Genomic DNA, 22,926 nt, shown 5'->3' on the forward strand with positions numbered 1-22,926 from the left:
TCAGGGTGCGAGTTATTTTTTTTTTTACTTTGGACTAAGTAGAACAGAGCCTAGTTTAAACCATTTTCCTAGATTAGTCCCTTTCAATTCTGGAGAAGAGCCTGTGTGCACTCCTACTCTTCAGATTTCTATTAAGGACCTTTGGTCACCTGTCCATGCAAAAAATAAGTACCCTTCATTACATCTGCTGTGAAAGAGCACAGAGTGCACTCTTGACATCTGAGCTGTAGGATGAGCAAAGGTGAGAGAGCCACCTTTTGGCAAAATGAATCCACTTTAGTATTGACTTATGATGAGACTGGTGCTCGCTGTATGATCTGGGTGTGCTCAAACCTACAGTCAGCTTTACTGGGTGTGAATTGCAATGGTATATCTTATTTAAGACTAGAGTGCTCTGAGCTATCTTCACAATGGTTTGTGTGTGTGCTAAGTTGCAATTGGATTCTAGGTTGCAATTGGATTCTATAACTTTCAGCAATATTGGTTCTAACATCCCTAAACTGCGAGGAATTATGTGCTGTACTTATGTACTATACATAAACCTTTACAGTTGGTGTGAAGTCTTTCTTTTTAAGAGCTGTCAGTTTAAGCCTTTTGGGTTCAGCTTTTTTAGATCTGGATCCAACTATAGATGATGCATCTCTGAAATTTGTCTAGGAGTCCCACCAAAAAAAAAAGAAGTCTTCTTTCAGTGCTTCATGGTATACCAATGCATGCAGGCAGAGTCCTGTATGTTTTATGCTTGTAGTTGTTTTCTGTAAATTTTTTTGTGTTATAATATTAAAATTCAATCCCACAGACAGTTCACTGTGTTTGAAAGTCATCTTCATTTTATTGCATCTTAGAGACATTGTATCTTGCGTTTGCCCGTTGATTTTTGTCAGTGTTCTACTAATTCTTGGTCTTTGGAAGAGACGTAATGAAAGCAGGAATTCTCTAGTAGTCCTCAGGGCTGGCTAGTAGAAGAGTGGGGGAAAGCATTTAGACCCATAAGTTTCTAGTGAAAAGTTGTCTTCATTAGTGCTATATTTCTCGCTAGCATAAGGTAATTTTGCTTCGTGGAAAAATGTAACAGGTCTTTTTGTTGTTTTTCTTAAATAAAGTGAATTATTACTTTGCAAAAAGAAAACTAATCATTTTATTTTTGCGAAGTACAAAGTAACTTCATATTATTGTAATTAGCAAGTTTCTTCTTTATTTTTAATGCTTATATTTTGGTCCTGCATTGTTCCACTGCATTTTGTTTTTATGGCATCATTCTGACTGCTTTGCAGATAATGCTATGGTATTATAGGTGTCTGAGTGGCTTTTTTCTTTTTTTTAGGTTTGCTGAAAGATATATAAGATATTAGTATTACTTTATAAAGTTGGGATAGCATATAACTTTCTAGAATAAAAGCATATAACAGGCAATATTAAAGAAATTATTAGTGAACCATTTGTCAGAGTAATAGAAAATTAATGATCTACAACTGAGATTGAATCTGTTTGCAAAATGAAAGAAATTGAAGATGGATAATCCAGTTGAATCCCTTGTCAATGCAAAATTGCTCAATGCAGTGTCTTTTCCTGGTACTTTCTCTACCTGGGTAGTTATTAATTTAGATACTGTCTTAATTTGACATGTGTATTTACACATATGGGACATAACTCTTCACAACTGTCTTAATTCCCTGGTGGTGCTTTGACTAAACTTCCCTTCCAGTAATAGATGATCCAACTGGAAAAAAGTGGATTTTACCGACACACTGGTGCAGGTGGCTTTATACCTTGCCTGAATATAAAAGAGGTAGGAGTGGTTATCTGGAGAAGACATTCAGTCCTGGGAGTGCTCTACCAAGCCTGGAATTAGACTGATTTACAATAACTATGGATAAAGTCAGGAGAATAAAATCTATTATATCTTTGGGTCAGACTAATGAAAGCCTCATATTCACAGCCTTACTTTTTAAAATGATCCTCACTTAAGTCATCCCATTAAAGTTAAAATCTAAGCCTGTCTAGACAAGTAAATTTAAACAAACTGGGCCTGTCTACACATGCAATTAATGTGAAACAGTAAACACGAGAATTTACTGCTCCCATGTGCTCTGTTTGAACGTGTGCCCTGGAGTTTACTGCCATTTGAATGCACGCCTGGAAGCACAGTACGTTGAGTTAGAGTCGGAGCAGCCCCAGCTAGCAGCGGCCCAGAGGTTCAGCCTGTTAGCCTGGGGCGGTTCCCCCTGGCTCAGCATGCTGTGAAGGGGCTGGCTGGGGCACAAGGGTACTTCAGTGCATGATTAGCTGGCAGGCAGCCTCATGCCCCAGCCATCTGGGGCAGTGCCTACTGTGCGCTGCTGTGGAGTTTTTTTTAACTCCACAGTAGGATAGTACTTATGTTTACAAGTATTATCCTGCTGATGAATAAATTAGTTTAGTCCCACCTAACAGGGTCACACATGTAGATGCTGAGATGTTTATTGTACAGCTAATTAATCTAGTGCACAGTAAACATCTTGTAAAGAGACAGAAAAACAGACAAATAAAAGGCAAATAATGAATTTGTGCCCTCTTTAAGTAGCTACATGTAAAGGATAAGATTGTGCCCATTAGGCATGATAAATTAAGAGTGGTAGGAAGCTACAGTGCCCCAGTGTCTACGATAGACAGGGACATTTTCCTGTTAGAAAGAATAGGGAGGCATAATCAGAGATCAGTACATAATGTGCTACTGGATTTAAGATATTAGTACATACAAGAATACTAAGATTCTTGAAAGGGTCTCGACTTGTTATGAAGTTCACAAAAAAGCCTTGCCTGGGATCATTTAGTTGGGGATGGTCCTGCTTTGAGCAGGGGGTTGGACTAGATGACGTCCTGAGGTCCCTTCCAACCCTAATTTTCTATGATTTATTATGCCTTAATCCAACCCTGGTAAAGCTCCAACAGCTGTATATTCACCAGACTTCTGTATTTTGGGTCATAAAATCATAGAATCATAGAAAGTTAAGGTTGGAAGAGCCATCAGGAAGTCATCTAGTCAAAGCAGGACCCAACTAGATCATCCCAGCCAAAGCTTTGTCTAGCTGGGTTTTGAAAACCTCTAAGGATGGAGCTTCTACCACCTCTCTGAGTAACCTGTTCCAGTGTTTTACTACCCTCCTTATGAGAAAATTCTTCCTAATATCTAACCTAAACTTCCCTTGGTGCAACTTGAGACTGTTGCTCCTTGTTCTCTCATCACTGAAAACAGTCTAGCTCCATCCTCTTTCAAAGCCCCCTTCAGGTAGTTGAAGGCTGCCCTTAAGTCCCCTGAAAGGGGACTCCTCTTTTCTAGACTAAATAAGCTCAGTTTCCTCAATCCTTCCCCATAAGTCATGTTCCCCAGCCCCCTCACCATTTTTGTTGCTCTCCTCTGGACTCTCTCCAATATGTCCACATCCTTTCTGTAGAGGGAGGCCCAAAACTGAACAGATGTGGCCTCACCAGTGCTGAATAAGAGGGGAAGAATCACTTCCCTTGACCTACTGGCAACACATCTACCAATGCAGCCCAGTATGCCGTTAGTCTTCTTGGCAACAAGGGCATACTGTTGACTCATGTTCAGCTTATTGTCCACTGTAACCCCCAGGTCCTTTTCTACAGATCTGCTGCCCAGCCAGTCAGCCCCCAGCCTGTACTCGTGCATGGTTTTGTTCTGTCCTAAGTGCAGGACTTTGCACTTGTCCTTGTTGAACCTCATGAGATTGCTTTTTAGCCCAATCCTCCAATTTGTCTAAGTCGCTCTGAATTCTAGCCCTCCCCTCCAGCATATCTACTACTCCCCCTAGCTTAGTGTCATCTGCAAATTTGCTGAGAGTGCACTCTATGCCATCTTCCAGTCCAACCATGCTAGATTTGTGTGCCCTCAAGCGTCCATCGGGCTGCAGTGGGCCACAGTACTGACTCTTTCATTGGTCTACTTGGCATGCTTCCTAGGTCCAGTCTTTCTCTTGCACCTTCAAAGAAGTAGAATCTCATAGCATAACTGCCCTTGGCCCCCAGCACCAGTGTTGATTTCTTTCCATTCCCTCTTCCTGAACTCCTCAGGGTAGCTTAAGCAAACTCTGTTCCAGAGTTCCAGTGTAGCAGTGCTCTGAATTTAGGTTTTACTAAAATTGAGGGACATGTGGTATTTGAAGCAAACAGTTGCACAAACTTTTGATTTTTTTTTTAACTCTTATGCTTTTATACTTTAGTTGGTATTCAAAATATAGAAAACAAGACAAAGTAATAAAAACAACTTATACATTTTCTTGCCTCAGTTTCCTTACCACTCTTGAGTATTCTTGGGAATTTGGTCAGAGCTTTCCAAGGAGGATGGGATTCCCTTTCTGTATGTGGCTTTTTATCCAGGTCAGGGTGTGTGTCTGTCTCTCTTCTTCAGAGAACCTTCTTTTTCCTTGGTTGGCCTTGCAGCAAAGGAGAATCTCTGTTCTTCTCATCTACCCAAGTTTCTTCTGTCTCGGTAAGTCTCAGAATCTTTCAGGCTCTGTGGTTTTTAAAATCTAATGCTAATGCTTGACTTCTTTGTTCTCTTGCCTGAGGATTTTTCCACTCTTAGTACTCCATCCCCATGCAGAAAAATTGGAGAAAGCTGGTTTGATCTAGACTATGTCTGTTCTACTGTCCTAAGATAGTCACATTTGACTGGAGACCATCAAGGTGTAACAACCCTCCATTGTCCCTTGTCTGGGAGATAATGTGATATAGCCCTGACTAAAGATGAGGGATACTATATGCTGTGTTTTTCAGTGGTACAGCTATTTCATAAAATTAATCAGAATTCATAAGTGGCACATAGATTCCCAGTTCATCATGGTCAGAGTTCATAATTTGGGGAAAATGAGGCAAAGAAAATTTAGAAGATATCAAAGTCAGGCTAGAAATGCATGGCATGTTTTTAAAGCTGTGTATGTTATGAACATGTGCAAGACAACATTTACTACAAGGAGAAAAGTTTAGGGATTTAAAACAAGTGTGTTTCTTTCCTACTAATACACACGCTTTAAATTGTTATATTGCTGCCCTTTAGTCCTGGTCAAGGGAAATGCTTCTTGCTAAAAGCCCATATAGACCATTTCAGGATTTTGGGTAACTTTTGTTTATTTGGCAGCTTGTGAATATTCTTTTCAGTTGGTAGTTGATTAATTTGCCAGCTGCAAGTGGAAAGCCCCTGGGAAGTAGGGCCTATGGTGTTTCAAGAAGGAGAGGGTCAGTGATGATGAGATGGAGAAGAGGCATCGGAGGCAGACAAGACAAGACAGTACTCAGCATACCAGTGCAATCTCAGCCAAGTTTCTATGTGCAACTTGCCGAAGGGTCTGCTTGTCACACATTGGAATTGTCAGCCACTCTAGAAGCTGTGATGGTACTCAGTAACCCACCAAAGGTGCAATCTCCAAGGTCTCCTGAGACCAATAGCTGCTGCTGACAAAAGTTAAGTGAACAAAATTCTGTTTCAGATGAAGTTTTTATATGTTTATTGGGGGGGAGGGCAGAAATAGGCAGGCTAGAACAGTAGTTGCCTACATTTTATCATTCAGGGATATTCAGTGGGCATTCTCCTGTAGTGATGTACTTGAAAAACTTGCAATATTTCCTTTCTAAGGTAGGACGTAACTTATGGGTTAAGTACAGATAGTCAAAAAGCCAGAGGCTGAATTGATTTAATCTTTGCAGGTTAGTCTAAGCTGTGTATGTTGAACCAAGAAGCAAGTGTACACACATACACTTCTAATTTTGGAAATGCAGCCATGTGCCCGCAGTAGCTCAGGCCAAAAGCTGGGGGGTGCTAGAGCACACCTCCCTGACTGCCAAAGGGAAGGAAGGAGAGAAGTCCTCCAAGACTTTCCTTCACTCCCTGCTGGAGCAGAAGTGACATGACCAGGCCCCAGCCTGGGGCCAGCATGCTTAGGCCAGGGAAAGGGGGGCTTTAAACCCCCCTCCGTGTCCCACATGGGACCCCAACACTGATCTGCCTGGGGTGGGGGGAGCAGCCCCTGCTAGGCTTCTGTCCCTGACTCCCTGCCAGGGTTTTGCCTCCCCCTTGAGCAGGAGGTGTGTAGCTATACCCCAACAAGGGGCTCGTAGGCTAAGGTGGGGAGGCCCTCCTTGCCTGCACAGGACCACAGTTTGCATTTGCCTCAGGGGCAGCCACTGCCAGGTTCCTGTCCCAGCTTGATCAAATAGCCAGAGCTGTGACCACGCCCAAGCTGCCATCTTGTGGGCTAAGGTGGGGATGGAGAGGTTTAAACTCCCTCTCTGGCCCCAGCCAGGGCTTACCTGTGGGGAAGCAGTGCCTGCCAGATTTTTGCCCCCCCCCCCCCCAGCTACTTCCTCTTGTGGAGAGGGAGGGCAGGGCTGGCATTCTCAGGTGGGGAGGAGCGGGATTTAACCCCCTTGCCTCAGTGTCCCAGCCGTGTTGGCAGTACTGTTTTTATAACTTTATTATGCTTAGGTAAAAGGGAACTGCTGGCTATATCTTTTGTCCTGGGCTGGGACGTGGCCATGCCCCCTACCCGGTGTTTGAGTAAGGGAGAAAACCCTGGCAAGTGCTGCCCTCTCCCCCGCTCAAGCTGGGGTAGGGCAGAAGTCGGGGCTACCCCCAACCCCCTTAGCCTAGGGGCAAATCCTGGCTAGGGTCCAGAACCAGGGAGGGAGGTTTAAGCTTCCGTCCCCCTAGCCTGCGTGGGAACTCAGTTGGGGTCTGCTTGGCAGAGGCAAAGCAGCCCTTGTCTGGCTTTTCCCCTGCTTCCTGCTCCAGTGGAGGGGCCAGGGGCATGGCCAGATACTTTGGCTGGCATCTGGCCACATCCCCAGCCATCTGCTTGAGCAGGGGAAAAGCCAGGCAGGGGCTACTTCATGCCTGCCAGGCAGTCCCTGCCTGTGGGTCCCTTGCAGGGGGAATGGAAAGGAGCAGGGTTTAACTCCCACACCCCCCGTCTCAGCCTGCTAGCCTGGCTGGCATCTGGCTATGCCCCCACCCCGTCTGCTCAAGTGGGGAGCAGAGACCTGCTGGGCAGATCCTGGCTGGAGTCCCGGGTGGGAGGACAGGGGGCTTAAAGCCCCCTCTCCCCCTCTGCCTCTGTCTGTCTGCCTGCCTGCCTGCCTGGCCTCAGGGTCTGGTCACCCCTCTTCCTCTGCTCCAGTGGCAAGAGGGGGAAAATCCTGGTAGGGGCTCCTCCACCCCAGCAGGTAGGCCTGGCTGCTGTCTGGAGCCAGATTTCCCACCCCTACCCGCTTCTCAGCCAGCTAGAGCAGTGATAGCGCTCTGGCTAGGGAGCAGAGGGATGGGGCCAACCCTGCTCTCTGGAGCAGACAGCCCAGCTCAGGTCTGCAAAGCATCCTGGGATACTGGGGAATTGGGGTTAACTTGAACAGTGAAGAGATGTGGGATAGAAGTTCCATAAACTGGTTTGACCTAAGTCAGTTAAGTCTGATCCAGTCAGGTTTATCTTAAACTGGTTTTGTCCCTTTTGTAGGTTGTTTAAGTGCACTGAACTTCTGATCTGTTAGAGTTTTAAACCGGTTTGTGAGTAACTTCTGTCCCTATTCAGACCAATTTTTTTTCAGCACAGGTGCTTGAAAGGTTTAAGACCTCATCTGTGTAATCAGAAAGTCCCATTGCTGACAGCTGTTGGTTATCATGATTACAATTGAACATTTGTTTAATAGTTTGTTGTTCTCTATGCTTGCAGGTGACCTATGTTCAGCACTTCTTTAGTTGCAAACACAGTTAAGAACTGTTGTTAACAACAGTTCAGACAAAGGCCTGAGACTGTAAAATACAGATATTTGCCATGTTGTCATTCTATATAAATTGGTGCGATTGTAAATTGATATTTTCCAGGCTTCAGCTGAAAGCATTCAATAATTCATATGCTTTATATACAATCCTGTGGTTTGTTCCATTCTCGCTTACTGGGATGTTTGAGATAAGAAAGCCTTGTTTGCAACCAATATTTAACTGCATATGTGTTTACAAATTAAAACCATGCAACTTCAAATGTGTGATATTAAGGACCAGAGGTTTGTGTTACCACTCACGATTACTGAAGGCACTGGTATGAATATTTACTTTCTGGGTTGTGTGGAAGGAGTCCCTTCCTCCTCACCCCTTCTTTCAGTCACCTTGAATACTGCTATTAATGAGTAGTCTGTTTATATATATTATTAGGACCTGGCTTCTGAACAGATATGCTTTAATGTGATAACTATAGGCAGATAAGAATGTCTTAGATGCTTTGTGTTCGCTATCTGGTAAGAAGATCTTTATTTTTACACACTATTCCTTGATAAAGATCTCTTTCCACAGGCAAAACTGCTGTAAGCTTCCAAATATGATTCCCTAGTGAAGCTTATATGACAGCTAGTGAAATACCACAGAGGCTGAGATGCTCCTCCTTGCCTCCCTCCTTCTCTCCCTCTCCAGCTGGCTGGATTAGAAACCATCTATAGATAATGCTTTCTTGTGATCTTATTTCACATTGTGATTTAATCAGTGATTCTAGGATTCAAACTCTCAGGCTTTGCCTTTGACCAATATTAGATTTGGCACAGGCAGTCATTTGAGCTACCTCTCCCTTGAACATAAGCAGCCATTGCCAGCTTGTCATTTTTTCTTTTGATGTGCTGCAGCAACATGTTTGAAAATGGGCTTGAAGGAAGGAATGGGGGTTTTTTTTAGCCTATTTATACCAGCTGAGTTGGTTTCCTTCAATGTAAAACACCATGTTCAGAGGAAAATGTCATGAGAGTACCAATTTGATTGCTGTGACTAAAATTTCTTGTAACCCTGTGGGAGGAAGGAGAGGATTGTTTGTTTTTTGTTTTTTTGTTTTTAAATAAATCCCCTTGAAAAAGCTGGGCATAATCTGTGGTGCAAACCTGCAAATTCTCCATGTTTTAAGGAGCAGAATAGAGCCTGAGCTTTGTTGCTTCAGGCTCTCAGGAATGTCACTCAGAACATTCCTTCCCTGGGCAGCCAAGTTTAGAAGTCAGTTAATTCCTGACTGCAAAACAGCCTGTTTATGTAGAGGGGAGGCAGTGAGAAGTTTTTGCTTTCCCATTTGTCTGAACTAATGATCAATGAAAGCATCTCCTTTCATCTTGTAGAGACAGGTAAAAGATAGATGAGAGAGGAAGAGAAAAGGTGGGGGTGGAGTGCAGTGGTAGAGTGAGGTGGAGGTGGGAGGGAAAGAGAGAGAGGACGGAAGAAAAAAAAAAAAGAAAGGGAGTGCCTGTGATTGGTAAGCTTTGCAAAGGCATCTGCCAGCGGGACTTCAGTGGAATGTGAAACCAAATCATTTACAAGTTAAAGATAGATGCAGAATACATAGCATCTTGAGCCTGGGTTTAAATTCATCTTTCTCTGCCTTGCTTCTTCTAAAGTTCTGTTTTGTTAGCTTTCCCTTGAAGGACTAAAGTATTTCTTTAAATATAAAACAACTGGATTTATTGGAATTAAGGTGGCATAAGAGATCATGGTACATACTGTAGGGTAAGTAGAAAGCTCTTTTTTTGTGGATACAAATCCTTATTTTGTACTGTAAGGTCATTGTGCTTTTCCTAAATGAGGTATGCATTTAGGTAATGTTCCTTGTTTGCCCTTTATGATTAACTTGGATTTTATGTTTCAGTGACCTGGAATAATGCAACTTTACTTGTATTGGCATGTTTAATACATCCTGTACTTTTATAATCTCTTTGAATGGTGTTTTCCTATCGGATGTCTTTTCATTCTCCTACTTTACCCTTCATCAGCAGGATATACTGTTTGATGGAGCACTGTTCATATTGTTATCTGTAACAAATTATCAGAAGTAAGTAGCTATTTATCATTCATATCTGTCCCTCTGTTAATCAGATATGTTGAGGCTCACATAACTTCTTTTACAATCCTGATAAAGTTGTTTTCCTAAGAGACAAAAAAAGTGCTTTTACTGTCAGAAAGTCAGTGAGGAGCTAGGTGTATTATTTGTTGTGTAGTGAGAACTTGCATTCTGAAAATTTATTGTAAAACTGATTTTTATTTTTATCAGAATATGTTAGATGACCATACTGTTTTTATAACTTTATTATGCTTAGGTAAAAGGGACCTGCTGGCTATATCTTTTGTGGCAGTTGACCCAAATGTAAACAGAATTCCTTCCATGTAAATCCTGCCCTTAATAGTTGTAGTCAGCTCTTTATAGAGAAAAAGAACTCCTGACTGTCTTGTTTACAGAAAGTGTACTGTTTTAATGCCACAAGTCGGTCTTGCCTTGCAGAATATACAGAGCTGCACTTGACTAAAATAGTATTTGAAGAAAATATGAAGTACCTGATGTAGTTTATCTCTTTTTCCTTGAGTGATTTTGTTTGTATTATCAATCAATTCACTGGCCTTTTATAAACTTCTTGGCATCTCTTCTGTGAACATGCCTGTTGTGAATGTGTATGAATTTTGTAGCTCGCATTGTTTTCAACGGAGTTAAGTCAAAGTATGTGTGTGTGTTTTGTTGGGGGGGGGAGGTGGAAACGGCAGAGCTTTTCATGTGAATTTGGAGAATGAATAATGGCATACATGGGAGTGCCCTCCACATGAAAATGCTATAACATTTTACACCAGGTAAGATTAAGTCCCTAGAGTATTTATGGTTTGGTAAGGTCAGGCTTTTGAATTCTGTATTAACTTCTAGTGCTATCATTTGTAAACAAAATATCATGTCTTAGCTTCTGAAACAGAAACAAATGGATACAAGTTTGCAATGAAGTTTCTGGTATTGCCACAGATTTCCTGTGTCATTTTAGGTAAGTCGTGTAACTGCTTTGTGCCTCTGAAATTATGGTAACAATAATGACTTTTTTGCACCTTTTGTCCATCTCATCCCTTTAGATTGCAAAGTCTTTGTGACAGATTTTCTGTGTTAGTACTGAGCACAATGGAAACCTGTTCTCAAGTGAAGCCTCAGGGTTCTGTGGTAATCCTAGCTTAATGTGCCCATAATTAATCCACCCTGAGTATAGGTTGATCCCCCATTTTCAGGTTCAGTTTTAAGAAAAAGAGCTTTTTGTCTGAACATAAGTTGGTAACTATGGGAAAAGACTCTGAATGGCTATTTTCTTCGAAAAGGGTGATCACGGGAAAATCCAATAAGCAAGCGAAGGTCTTTGAAATCCTAAAGAGTTGCACTGAAAAAAAATCTGTCTTGGTGCTTCTATTGGATGCACAAAATTCCTGCAGGTACGAAAGTCAAAATTGTCAGCATCCTGGTTACAGGTCAACCCTAAATATGACTGCAATTTGTATAGTTCTTTTTGAGAGTGGAACAGGTAGATGAATACTCAGAAAAGACAGTTATAATAGTAAAGGAGATGTATCCATGACTGAGGGCATCATTTTTCTATGGTTGAAAGAGAGACTAGTAATTAGAGCTGAGTGAAAATTCCTATGCTTTAACATTTTGTTTTTAGCCTGAATCAGGATGGAAAATTTAAATATGGATCCTCCCCCCATTCCTTAGGAATAAAATATTGCCCAAAATTTCGATTTAGATATCTCATACTATTTTGTTTCAACTTTTCAAATCACAATGACACACTGAAATTCCCAACATTGAAATGCATCCTTTAAAAAAAAAAATCATCTTGCCTCAGCTGAACACCAAACTGCATTTCCATTTTATGTCAGTTTGCCTCCTGGGAGTTTTAGTTGAGGACTATAATTCTTCTTTAAGACAGACTCTGAGGCCAGAATATAATACTCAAGAAGTCCCTACAGTCATGCAACATCCATGATGTTGCATGCTGATTCGGGTTAAGGAGTATATTGCATTATGGGAAATGCAGTCTTCCAATAAGTCCAGCCATAGGAGAGAATGGGAAATTGAGCTTTCATGAGGTAACTATAGGGAAATGCAGCTTAAAGTTGTACTGACGCAAAAGAACTGTTTTGGGTCAGTTCAGCAAACAGATGTTCCAGTATTGATCAAGACCTCCTGAAACAAAAACTTCCTGGGAAAAACTGAGACTCTTTTTCAATGGAAACTTAATTCTCCCACACCCCTCTTCCAGAACCTGTGTTTTCTGTTTCTGTATAATTCCAACAGAAAGTCTACAGAAAGTAGAGCTGATTGGCAAGAACTGGCTGGCTTCTTTGTGCCCACTGTTGGAAAGAATTAAATGCACATAAGTTTAGTTTCAGTTACTAGTAATTTTTACCTTTAGAGCACAACGTTTTGAACTCAACCCTTCAGATTACCAAACATTGCTTAGCCACTGTGCTGTGAGGCAGAAGGAGAGCCATGCAGTCCAAAGTACCTATGGCACGTTAAAATATAATTCTGTGAATTCCACAATTAGTAACCACTCTTTTAAAACAAGCTGCAGGATAGGAATATGTACATTCTTCTCTGAGCTCTATTCTTGAGGTTTTTGTATTCCCTTCCTTCGCCCCACCCATGTCTTTCTTCTGTTTCTTCCATTGGCACCCTGCAACTTTTTTCCAATTATTCCTTCCAGATTGTCTCAGACCTTTTTATTCCTCCTCTCTCAGGCTCACTTTGCTTAGTAGATAAGGAGGAGTTTCTTAGGGTTCCATTGACCATGCCTAGTTTCCTGTCATCTTCAAAAATTGATTTGTAGAGGGTATAAGATTTGCTTTCCAAAGCCCTGAAGAAGCCCTGTTGCACCTTATGGACTAACTGATTCACAGAGGTATGAGCTTTTGTAGGCAACAACCTCCTTTGTCGGTTCCAAGCATCTGACAAAACAGGTTGTTGCCTACAAAAGCTCCTGCCTCTCTGGTGCCTTAGGGCAGAATAACACCTTTTGAAACTAGCTTCTGCCTCACTTTAGACTAACAGGGCTAAGCACCTTTGTTTCCAAGATGAGGGGTGCCAACTGTGACTGAAGGTATTCCGGGAGATTTTTTTCCCCAACATGATATAATGTCGTTAATTGTGCTCTTCAACCCTTTCACAATATCAATCTCCCGGATTGCTTTCTGTAGTCACCGGGAGATCAGTGCTGATTCCAGTAGACTCCTGGCAAATCTGGGAGGGTTGCCAACCCTATCCAAGACTCTGATTGGAACAGAACCCCTCTCCTCCCCCCCCCATGTTTTTCATTTGTGAGAACGGATGCCTAATAATGCCTCTACTTTTCTGCTCCCAAGAACCCTCTGCTAAAACAGAAGTTCCTTTAAATTCACAAACTTCCATTTTTTGAGCTAGTGCCTCATTTACTTTGAAAGGATTATGTATGTAGTGTCTTCTGGGGTTCATTGAACCAGAGAGCGAGTCAGACCTGTGAGCGCAGAAGCATTTCAATCAATTTCCAAATTATGATGCTTGCATTGCTGTCTTTAGAAGCTCTAGTTTATGGAATAGTGAGATGGCACCACTGAAATCCCTCAGTCTGTCAAGTGATATCAGACTTCTGTGCCTGTGGTTATTTCTTCAGTTTCTCTTTTGTACCAAGAAACGAACTACTTGCTGAGCCAGCTATGGACATAAAGTGAATTGATTTGGGGGCAGGACGTGGAAGTACAAGAGAGCATGCCCTTAACAGGATGCTTAAAATTGGGATTTACTGCAATTGTAGTAGAAGAGAGTTGCCCTAATATGCTTAGAACTAGGGAAACAATTTAGCAGTGATATTCTGTGAGGCCAAGTTTTATTCTGTTTCTGCCTCTTGGTTTAGTATACCATCTATATCTGGCAGTAGCAACAAGGTCTTGGAATATATTCAGAGATCCAAGGAAGAGCTAGAAAAGCATTGAAAACATATCAGTATCAACGTATTCATGGATGTTGGTTCCATGGCCTTATTGTGGTGAATTATACCGCTACTGAAGCAAAATGATTCTGTGGATACTGTGCTAAACGGAATCAGGGGTTTTGTTTGTGTGTTTGTGATTTTCTGCTAGTTGCATAATCTTTGTGCATTTTGGTCATCAGAGCAGAAAGAAAATCAAGGGTAAAAAAGTGACATTTTGGCAAATGTAATCAGAATAAAAAACAAAACAAAACAAACCACCCAGCAATGACATTTTTATTTTCAACAGAAGTAATACAAAATACAAGAGAATCTGTCTTGGTTAACCAATCTACCTTTTAGATAGCTATAATCAAGCAAGAAGGAGGACTTGCAGATAAAAATAGTTAGTACATTTGTCCTGCCTTACTGCATATTTAGCACATAACATTTTAATAAGAACACATACTTTCTCCTTGTTATTACCTTTTCTGTCTTGAGTCCTGCTGGATGACATGCTGTCTTTGCCATTACACTAGAATGTTTTTTGATTCTTGGCAGATATGCTGGCTGCTTCTCCATATTTTTATATATTTCTCATTCGGACCTGACTGAGAGAGTTCCCAGATCATTCATTTTAAATCAAAATGTATTGTTATTCCTGGTTTCTATCTCATTCCTTATTTCACTAAACACATAGCAAATGGGATCACTGTTACATGAAGGTACCCTGGTAACCTTAATTTAGGCAATTCTTAACTTTTGAGAGCTTTGCTCTGCTACCTAAACATTATTTTAATAATGTGTTTAATGTAACTTTTTGCAAGGGAAGAAAAAGCTCTGAAGGCAGAGAATTTTTATCGTGTGGAATGATATTGGCTCATGTTTTGGTCATCAATAGAGTTCAGACCTTTGTATTTACAACACGGATCTCTGTCGCTTGGAACCCAGCAGTTAGAGCATTTATCAGAGGACAGGAAAGAATAAACCATTACTCTGTTCCTATTCCTGTACCTGGCTGACACAAGGAGCAATTGCAGAGGAAGTCTTGTTTAGCCTCTGCCGCTCTTGGCTGGGGCATGCCTGATGCTGATGCAATCTTTAAATAATTTAGCTGCCAAACTCTGAGTATGTGCCACAAGTCTTGAGTATATGTGAGCTGAGATATTTTCAAAGGCCAAATTGGGCCTGTTTTCACAAGGATGTTCCTGACAACTGTTTCCCCTTTTGGCAAGTTTCAAATTGTTAAGTTGAAGCATGGAGGCATCAGATCTTCTCAACAGAACAGATTTTTTTTTAACTGGGACAAAACAACTTCATTCTTGAAAATGGCTGAATTTTTATCTGAAACTTTAAACTATAGGTTCGGCCTGACTCTCATACCTGGCACAGGAATCTTCAGCCCAAATGAATAAAATTTGACAAACAACTGGAAAAAAGGATGTTATAATGGGAAATGACAGGTAGCCATGATTAAAGGAGTCACAAACTTCTCTGACTAGAATACATTTTATTCGAGATTTGCAGAAATCAATCATGCCAGAAAAGGAGTTAATAAATAACATTTTGAAAAATAGTTCTTGCTTAATAAATATCTACATTTCAAGTATATAAAACAGTATATAAAGTATATAAAGGAATAAAGTGGTTGACCGTTTTTGTTTAAAAGAATTCAGGCATGAGAACTGTAAACCCAAAGCAATGCTACAGAAATGCTTGAGAGAGACTTTAAAGTCTTTTGTTTTAAAGTCAAAGATTATTTTTACAGTTTCAGTTAAGCTTATGTTAAGATGATGCATTTCCTTGTAAATCCTTGCATGGCTCCCAGAAGAAGCAAGTCACGTGGGGTAATTTCTCTGTGTTGCAAATGACAGACACCGGGGACTGCTGATGTACTTGGGCCCCATATGGTGGTGAGGGTATCATGAAGCTGATTTCTGCTTGAAATTCAGAATCTCATGAACTACGGAAACCTCGGATCAGTATACATAAGGAAGGATGATCTGTCTAAGGCAGTGGTGCTCAACTTTTGGCCCCATGGGGCAGGTCCATGAGCTAGATTGGGCCTTGTGCACCTGAATCAGGGCCTGCAACAACTCCATCTGCTGTGATCAGGCTCTGGGGCCCCATGCCACTCCCTGGCCTCATGTTCTGGGGTTGGGCCTGGCATCGTCCTGTGTGCCTTGGCTACCTTGCAGGGCCACAATCCTGCAGGGCTCCTCATGGAGCCATGGGAGGCCCCATGGGCCAGATGAGAAGGTGCTGGAGCCAGATCTTGCCTACAGCCTGAAGGTTGGTCTGAGGTAGCAAACCATTGAGTTAGTGTGGTCTAAAGGGCCTTGTTACATGTTGCACTGTGAGCCACACAAATGTTGATAAGCTTAGTGTTAGTTTGCAGTCACACAATTTGAACAACACATCTATAGGGAGTGACCACACCTTAATGGAACAGGAGCTGGGTAGTACAGATCAAAAGATAATTTTGACCTGAAGTGGTGTAACTTTGATCTACCTAACAAGTGCTTTAAGTCACTTAACTCCTGGATTGTGTGCACATTAACATTTTTAAGAGCTCCAGAAGCTGCCCAGAATTAACATGTAACAAGGCCCTAAGGGACACCAGTTTCTTATCCAGCAGAGCTGCACTGTGGAAAAATGCATCCTGGGCAGCCCTCTCACCCTTCCTAAAGAGCATAGAGCTGGGCAGAGTGCAAGGCATTCTGGGAATCCTAGCTCTCTAGAGCAACAGCAGAGTTGGCTACTGCTGTGGGGAGGGGGAATCCATCTCATTTTTTTGCCACCAAAGCCAAAGTCCAGAGGGCAAAAAAAAAATGCTGAATTTGGCAGCAGAAAAATGGGGGTCAGGTTCCCCCCTGCAACAGCAGCAAATTTCACTACTGCTCTATAAAACTATGATTCCCAGAATGACTTGTGCCGTGGCACATATTTCCTGAGCTGCAGTGCATGTCATAGACGCGCAGAAATCCAAGCAAGGCAAGTAGCCCCAAAGCAAGGCACCCACCCTCAACCCCACTTTAAGCAGCACATGCTCTACTCACCCACCCCATGTTACTGGTAGTCAGCAACACACAGGGGAGTGACGTGGCTGGCATCACATTTAGTGATCTTTGACACCCCTGTCTGAATGACCAGCTACCCATTTACAGCTGGTTAACTGGAGGTGGCTTTTGACAGAAGCCCATAGCAAGGCTTAAACTCTCTTCTCCAGAGCTTTAGTAAGATGCCTTAACCACTCTGTACCTGTACCCCTGTAGTATGCATAAGCCACACATGTATGCTCCTACCTACCACAAATACCACCTATATGCTAAATGACTGAACGGAGACACAAAACTTTTAACCATAAACATGACATTCAAGATGGACACTTCCTTTTGACCGAATAAGTCTGTATTAGCCAACTGAAAATTAAACAAAAAAGAGAATAATTACAGTCTAAAACATTTAGACTAGAACACTAAAAAGGAGAAGTTGCAGAATTTCCATACCTAATAGGAAATTTAGTGTTGGTTTTATGTGAATGTACTAAGACACAACTGTAAAAAATAGATATAAAAGAAAACATGTTTGAACACATCCCTGTCTTAATTTATTACGCTTACAATTACAAGAAGACAAAAATAGAAATACAGTGGGATACAGATCTTGGCCTTAGTTCTCCTCTTCTGTCCTAAGTTTGTACTCACTGGATCTTGAGAGAGTATGGGAAAGATGTCCCTAAGCCACTGTTCTTTTTCTGGGACTTAAAATGGCCTCAGACATAACTATGACTAGTCTAAAAAGCTGTGCTAGGAAAGGATCCAGCAAAGTGTATTTCACTCTGGCATGCCTGGCCCTACCCTTGGGATGCTTACTTGGTCAGGGGAATCCTTTAGGGCAGCTTTCTGGCTACTGTCTATACTTCAGCAGTCCAAACAGCCTAACAGGGGTTCAGGACTAATCCCTGTGTTTGTCCTAGTACTTTAGCACTCTTATGTTACTGTAGTGAATGCTCTTGCACTTTCAGTTAGGTGGTTTGTTTGATTTAATATATTTTCCATCTCAAACTTCTATGATCAGATCACTCCTGTCTGTGATAGCTAAGAAATGCACAATTATTCATGACAGCTCCTTGCTACAATTTTTAAGTAAATGGGCTTAATCTCAGATGATTTAGCTGTTTAATATCTATCTCTGAACTAATATATTCTAAGGATCTGGTCCAAAACAGTGAAAGGCAGAAATGTGCACATGGTATTATCCACTTGGCTGAGATAATACATCAGTCTGCTCATTTTTTCCCTAAAATGGAAACAAACTCCTAGAGTATAAAGCTTCCTGACTACTCAGTATTCATAGCTGTGCATGCAGAGTACCATATCAGGCGGCTACTGTTATGTCTATGAGATGCCCAAGCTTTGGGGTAAACCAAGCATAGATTAACCAGCTTTGACTATACCTATTTCACAGGTCATTAATCCTGCCCTTTCTCAGTTGTACACCACTAGAGATGAATGTTAGGATTTCTATTAGGCATAACCACATATGCTAGAGCAAAAAAATAAAAATTGGATTCTTGTCCCTAGAAGAGAAGATTTGTAAAAAGCTTTTTCCATCCTAACCCTTGGTGGTCAAGTACCACAATGAAAAGGGTAAAGGCTGTTCAAATACTGGCCGAGCCCCTATTTGATTTGAAGTGTTAAGAGCTACAAAAATATAACTTTAAACACAAATCAGGTTCTTTCATGAAATAGCATTACAGAGGAATACTTGACACAATATAGAAATATAAACTGGCAACCAAATTCAGAAGTGTACCCATGGCACTATGCTAATAGCTCTTGATATTGGTGAGCCAATATGTACACACACACACACACACACACACACACACACACACACACACACACACACACGTGCTCTGAGGGGGTGCTTTAATTCGAGCGGCTTTGAGAGCTGCTTTGATTAAAGGACCCACCGGGTCTCTTGTATGAGTATCCCCATGCTTCAAAATGGTAGCAGGGGTGTTTTATCTAAAACAAATCGAATGAGCTTTAGATAAAGTGCCCCTACCACCATTTTGAAGCATGGGGATACTGTTACATGAGACACAGGAGTGCAGTAATTACCATTCTCTATGCTTACGTTGGAGCAGCTTTCCTGCACATGTATAGGCACCCTTAGGTTGCAAGTGCTTATTGCAGGGCTAGCTGTCTAGCAGTAGTATGATAGGGCAGAACGCTGCTTGAGCAGGAAGGATATTGCTAAGGCAGCAGGTGTAAGCTGCCCTGGAGGCTACGCATTAGGAACAAAATGGAAGCCCCTGTGGGTGGCTGGGAAGCCATTTGACCAGTAGGGACAGGACTTGGGAGACACATAATGTCAGTGCCTGAGGGCAGGCAGCAGTCTGGCTTTGCAGGTGGCATAGATAGGAACTCCTGAGTAGGAAGGCTACAGGAGAGTGACTGACTGATAGGAACTGCTGCCCTAGGAACTGCAAGAAACTTACAGCCTACAGGAAAGTTAAGACCAAGTATGTGGAAGATTTTTTTTTTGTTCTATAGCTAGTGGGCTTATGTTTATGTTCTAGGTTATAGTGGTGGACTGAATGTGGCATAAGGGGTAATGAGAATAGCACAGTGGGATGCTTGAGGGGTGCACCATGGTTTAAGCCACAGGAGTGTTGGAGAGGCATGTAGGTGTTTTGAGCCCTGCCAGGGGGATAGGGTGAGGGCTGAAGCCCAGAATCCAGGTCCTGTGTAGTAAGCTAGGAGTTTAGCCAAAGAAAGGGGACCAAAACCCAGGTGGCTGATGCCTCAGTGGGGGGCTTAGAGGCCTGAGGAGGCTTGACATGATAATTAGTAATATCTGTGAGGCATGGGCATGGGAAGGAGGCCATGAATATCCCTTAAGACAGCAGGTGCCCTGGGGGGCCCACTTAATGCTTGAGGGACAGGATTGGGACCAGTAGGGTGCAAGAGGGACCTGCTGGCTGAAAGACGGACAATGGATCATTCTAGGACCTTTCGATAGCCTCCGTTTCATAATCCAATTATTCCAACAAAGGTATGGCAGACAAGAGGAAAGGGAGGGTACTTTAGAAGGCAGAACAGGACAGGAGATGCATGGTCACCAAGGGGTGTTATGGCCACTCCTTAAAGCCCCATTTTGTTACAATAGATATAGTTTATGCTCTAAATTTCTGATTTCAGACAGCTGAGCTCTAGTGAATCAATGAAGTATATAGGCATTTTAACCATCATTCATAGATATACTCCTAGCTTTAAAATACTGTAAAAGTTAAAAAAAACAAAACAACTCAGGACAGTATTGTATTGTTGGCCAAATATGATTTTTCTTAAATATGTTTGGACATGAATCACTCAATGATCTAATAATTTGAACCAGATACTTAGATTTTTAACTGAAATCCTAGCCTTTTGAAGTCAATGGTATATTCTCCACTTTTTTTTTTTAAGTACCAAATTTCATGTTAGAGTGTAATCATACAAACACACATGATTAGTTTTACTACTGTAAATAGCCCCACTGATTTCAGGATTAGGATCATGCTCTAAAATCTTAGATGGTGTAATATTTGTGGTGACTACTTACACATTGCCCCTGTGACTGCTCATGGAGCTATGAATTTATAACACCTAGTATCATTTAAAGTGAATTCATTCTATTTGTTTTTAAAAAAACCTACAAAACTTTTTATTCATCTTTTGATTGGCTCTTAATATCCTATTGTATTTTGCTATTTCAATTTTGCAGTTCTACACAAATATGTATGAAGATATGGAAGTGACCAGAACCAAAGCAGGTTCATACCTTAACATATAAAATGATAGAGCTCCATTGACATCAATAGAGCCCCACTAGTATACATCCACCAGGACCCAAAAGTGAAAGGCAGAAAGCAAAACAGCAACATGAAATATGGATTGATTTGTTTAGATTTTTATATTTAGTTTTTAAATTCCATTGAATATAATTTTGCATTATGATTTTTTTTTAATGTTTTAATTTTAATTGACAGTGACTCTTATTTAGATGGAGTGTTTTTTAATGTTTAACTTGCATTAAATACTTCCCTAGGCAATGATTAAGCCTTTATGGTAACACTCATGCAGTCAAGCCTCAGCTGGTGCAAAGTGTGAGTGCCACTGAAAATATTCTAGCATTTGTTACAGTAGTGTGAATCCCAGCATACGTTTATTGACTTTAGTATGGCTACTGCAGGTGTATACTGGTGTCTGTCATCAGAATTTGCCCCTTCACTCTACATATTTTGGAGTCAAGGCTCAGTGTTAATTTCAGATGCATCAGTTTTTATACATGGAATCTGTACATCTACACCTGCACCCCCATATGCAAGTTTTATTGCAGGTTTTTCTAACTATGCGATGATCTGTCTTGCTTTGGAGTTGCGGACATGCATGAGGTTAGAATTAGGCCCATATTACACACATGAATATAAGGTGACAAATGTGGGACCACCAATATATCTGTTGTTAATAACCGTATACTGTTATCATTGACATTGAGAACATAATTAAATCAGAATGAATTGAAACTGCCATCAGGGAAAGAGGACAGAGAAAAACAGCTTAATCCTCACCATGACACATTTTCATTGACCTACTTACAGTAGAGAAGAAACTTTGTCCCTTCCCACTACAGCAGAATGGATTTATTCAGCAATTTTGTAATGCAACTACAACCAAGAATATTCCTTCTCATTCCAGAAGAATTTAGAAAACAGAATGATATTGTTTCATATATTTAATGGTAGGAAGTGAAAGTTCTTTTCCAAGTAACAATATTACTAATCCAGTCAGTTCAGCAGTAAATACCGATAGAACTTTATTGGAAGGAAAACATGCTAGTTCTCCTTTATTGCATGCATACCAGCCTCTGGCTTCTTTACTGTTCATTCCATTCAGGAAGAGCACACACTAATTACAGATGCTTGCTCAGCCTAATGAAGGGTATTTATACCCGAAAGATTGCAAAGCAGAATTTTCCCAACTATTTGAGCTGGTCTAATAAAAGATATCAGATTTACCCAAAGAAGCTTGTCTGCCTATGTTCACATGAACAGCACTTTTGATTTCAGTAGGATAACATGTGCGAGTAAAGAGTTGCAGGGTCAGGACCATTCTATTCAGAATAAACCTGCTAAATTTTAATACCCCTGCAAAGTTTATAATAATTAGCACCAACATTCCTAATCCTGTCTGAAGGGGCGTCCCACTTCCATTTCTTCTGGAACTTAGTTCTTCTATATTCTCTTCACAACTGGGCATGTTTTGTCTGTTGTCTGTTTGGCTGCCACTTCCCTGTGCCAGGGACAGCTGAGATTCAGATACATTGGCACTTTTTATATTGAAAGATGCAGTAGTAACACAATTATTTTATTATATTTCTCCTTCCAGATCTTCATTGAGTCCTTCCCTCAGACTTGAAATGACTAAGGAGAGCTTCTAACATGAAAAAGGCTAAGGGGTAGTACTTCAAAAAGCCTGAGCCTGAACTGATTCATTCTTTGCAGGTTAGTCTAACCCAGCTAGGCTGAACTGGCTTGTAACTGCACAGACATCCCAGAAATGCAGGCACATGACTGCAGTGGCTCAGGCTAGAAGCTGAGGGGCACTAGAGCAGCCCTCCCTTCCCTTGCACAGTACTGAGCTGAGGGGGTGTGTGGCCAGACCCCTGCAATCCTTTGATTAGCCGAACAGGGAAGTGATAATGGTGTTCATTGCCCTTAGCTCAGTGTTTATCTCACCATTGAGAAAACAAAGGGCAGACATGACCAGCTACCTGTTGATTCTGCACGACCCTAGCCAGCATGTGGTCTGCTAGCTAATACATCCTCAGCAAGGCAAAGGGGAGTGGGGAATTCCTGCTTAGCAGGAAGTGGTGAAGGGGAGGTGAGGGAGCCTCTGGAGCTGCAGCCAGGGATTGGAGGGGAGGGGCCAGCCCTGCTGTGGAGCAGAGAGCCCAACCCAGAGAGCATACCGGGATACTGGGGGTGTCTGGTTTATCTTAAGCTAGCAAGGGGTTTGGGACAGACATTGCAAAAAATGGTTTGACCCAAATCAGTTAAGTCTGATACTACATTCAACCAGGTTTATCTCAAACCGGTTTCAATGATTTTCA

At 41.6% G+C, this 22,926-nt stretch overlaps 1 protein-coding gene across 8 annotated transcripts in view; it reads left to right on the forward strand.

Annotated features, from left to right (window-relative positions):
• Positions 1 to 22,926, forward strand: part of DTNA (dystrobrevin alpha) — a 360,592-nt gene that overhangs the window by 69,337 nt on the left and 268,329 nt on the right. The window contains exons 1-2 of one of the 8 annotated variants that reach the window (XM_090039917.1): positions 9,276 to 9,523; positions 22,203 to 22,318. The exons of 5 other annotated variants lie outside the window; for them this stretch is intronic. Coding sequence is in view for 1 of the 3 variants with exons in the window: in XM_090039916.1 (XP_089896042.1) it covers positions 9,507 to 9,523 (17 nt within the window). In the remaining 2 variants the exon portion in view is untranslated. Of the gene's footprint in view, positions 1 to 9,275; positions 9,524 to 9,815; positions 9,846 to 22,202; positions 22,319 to 22,926 lie in introns of those variants that run through there. 2 more of the 8 variants (XM_090039916.1, XM_090039918.1) reach the window with 2 other exon arrangements.

This window comes from Crocodylus siamensis, chromosome 3 (assembly GCF_052110815.1).
Source record: "Crocodylus siamensis isolate JL-2025a chromosome 3, ASM5211081v1, whole genome shotgun sequence".
NCBI classification, from domain to species: Eukaryota; Metazoa; Chordata; order Crocodylia; family Crocodylidae; genus Crocodylus; species Crocodylus siamensis.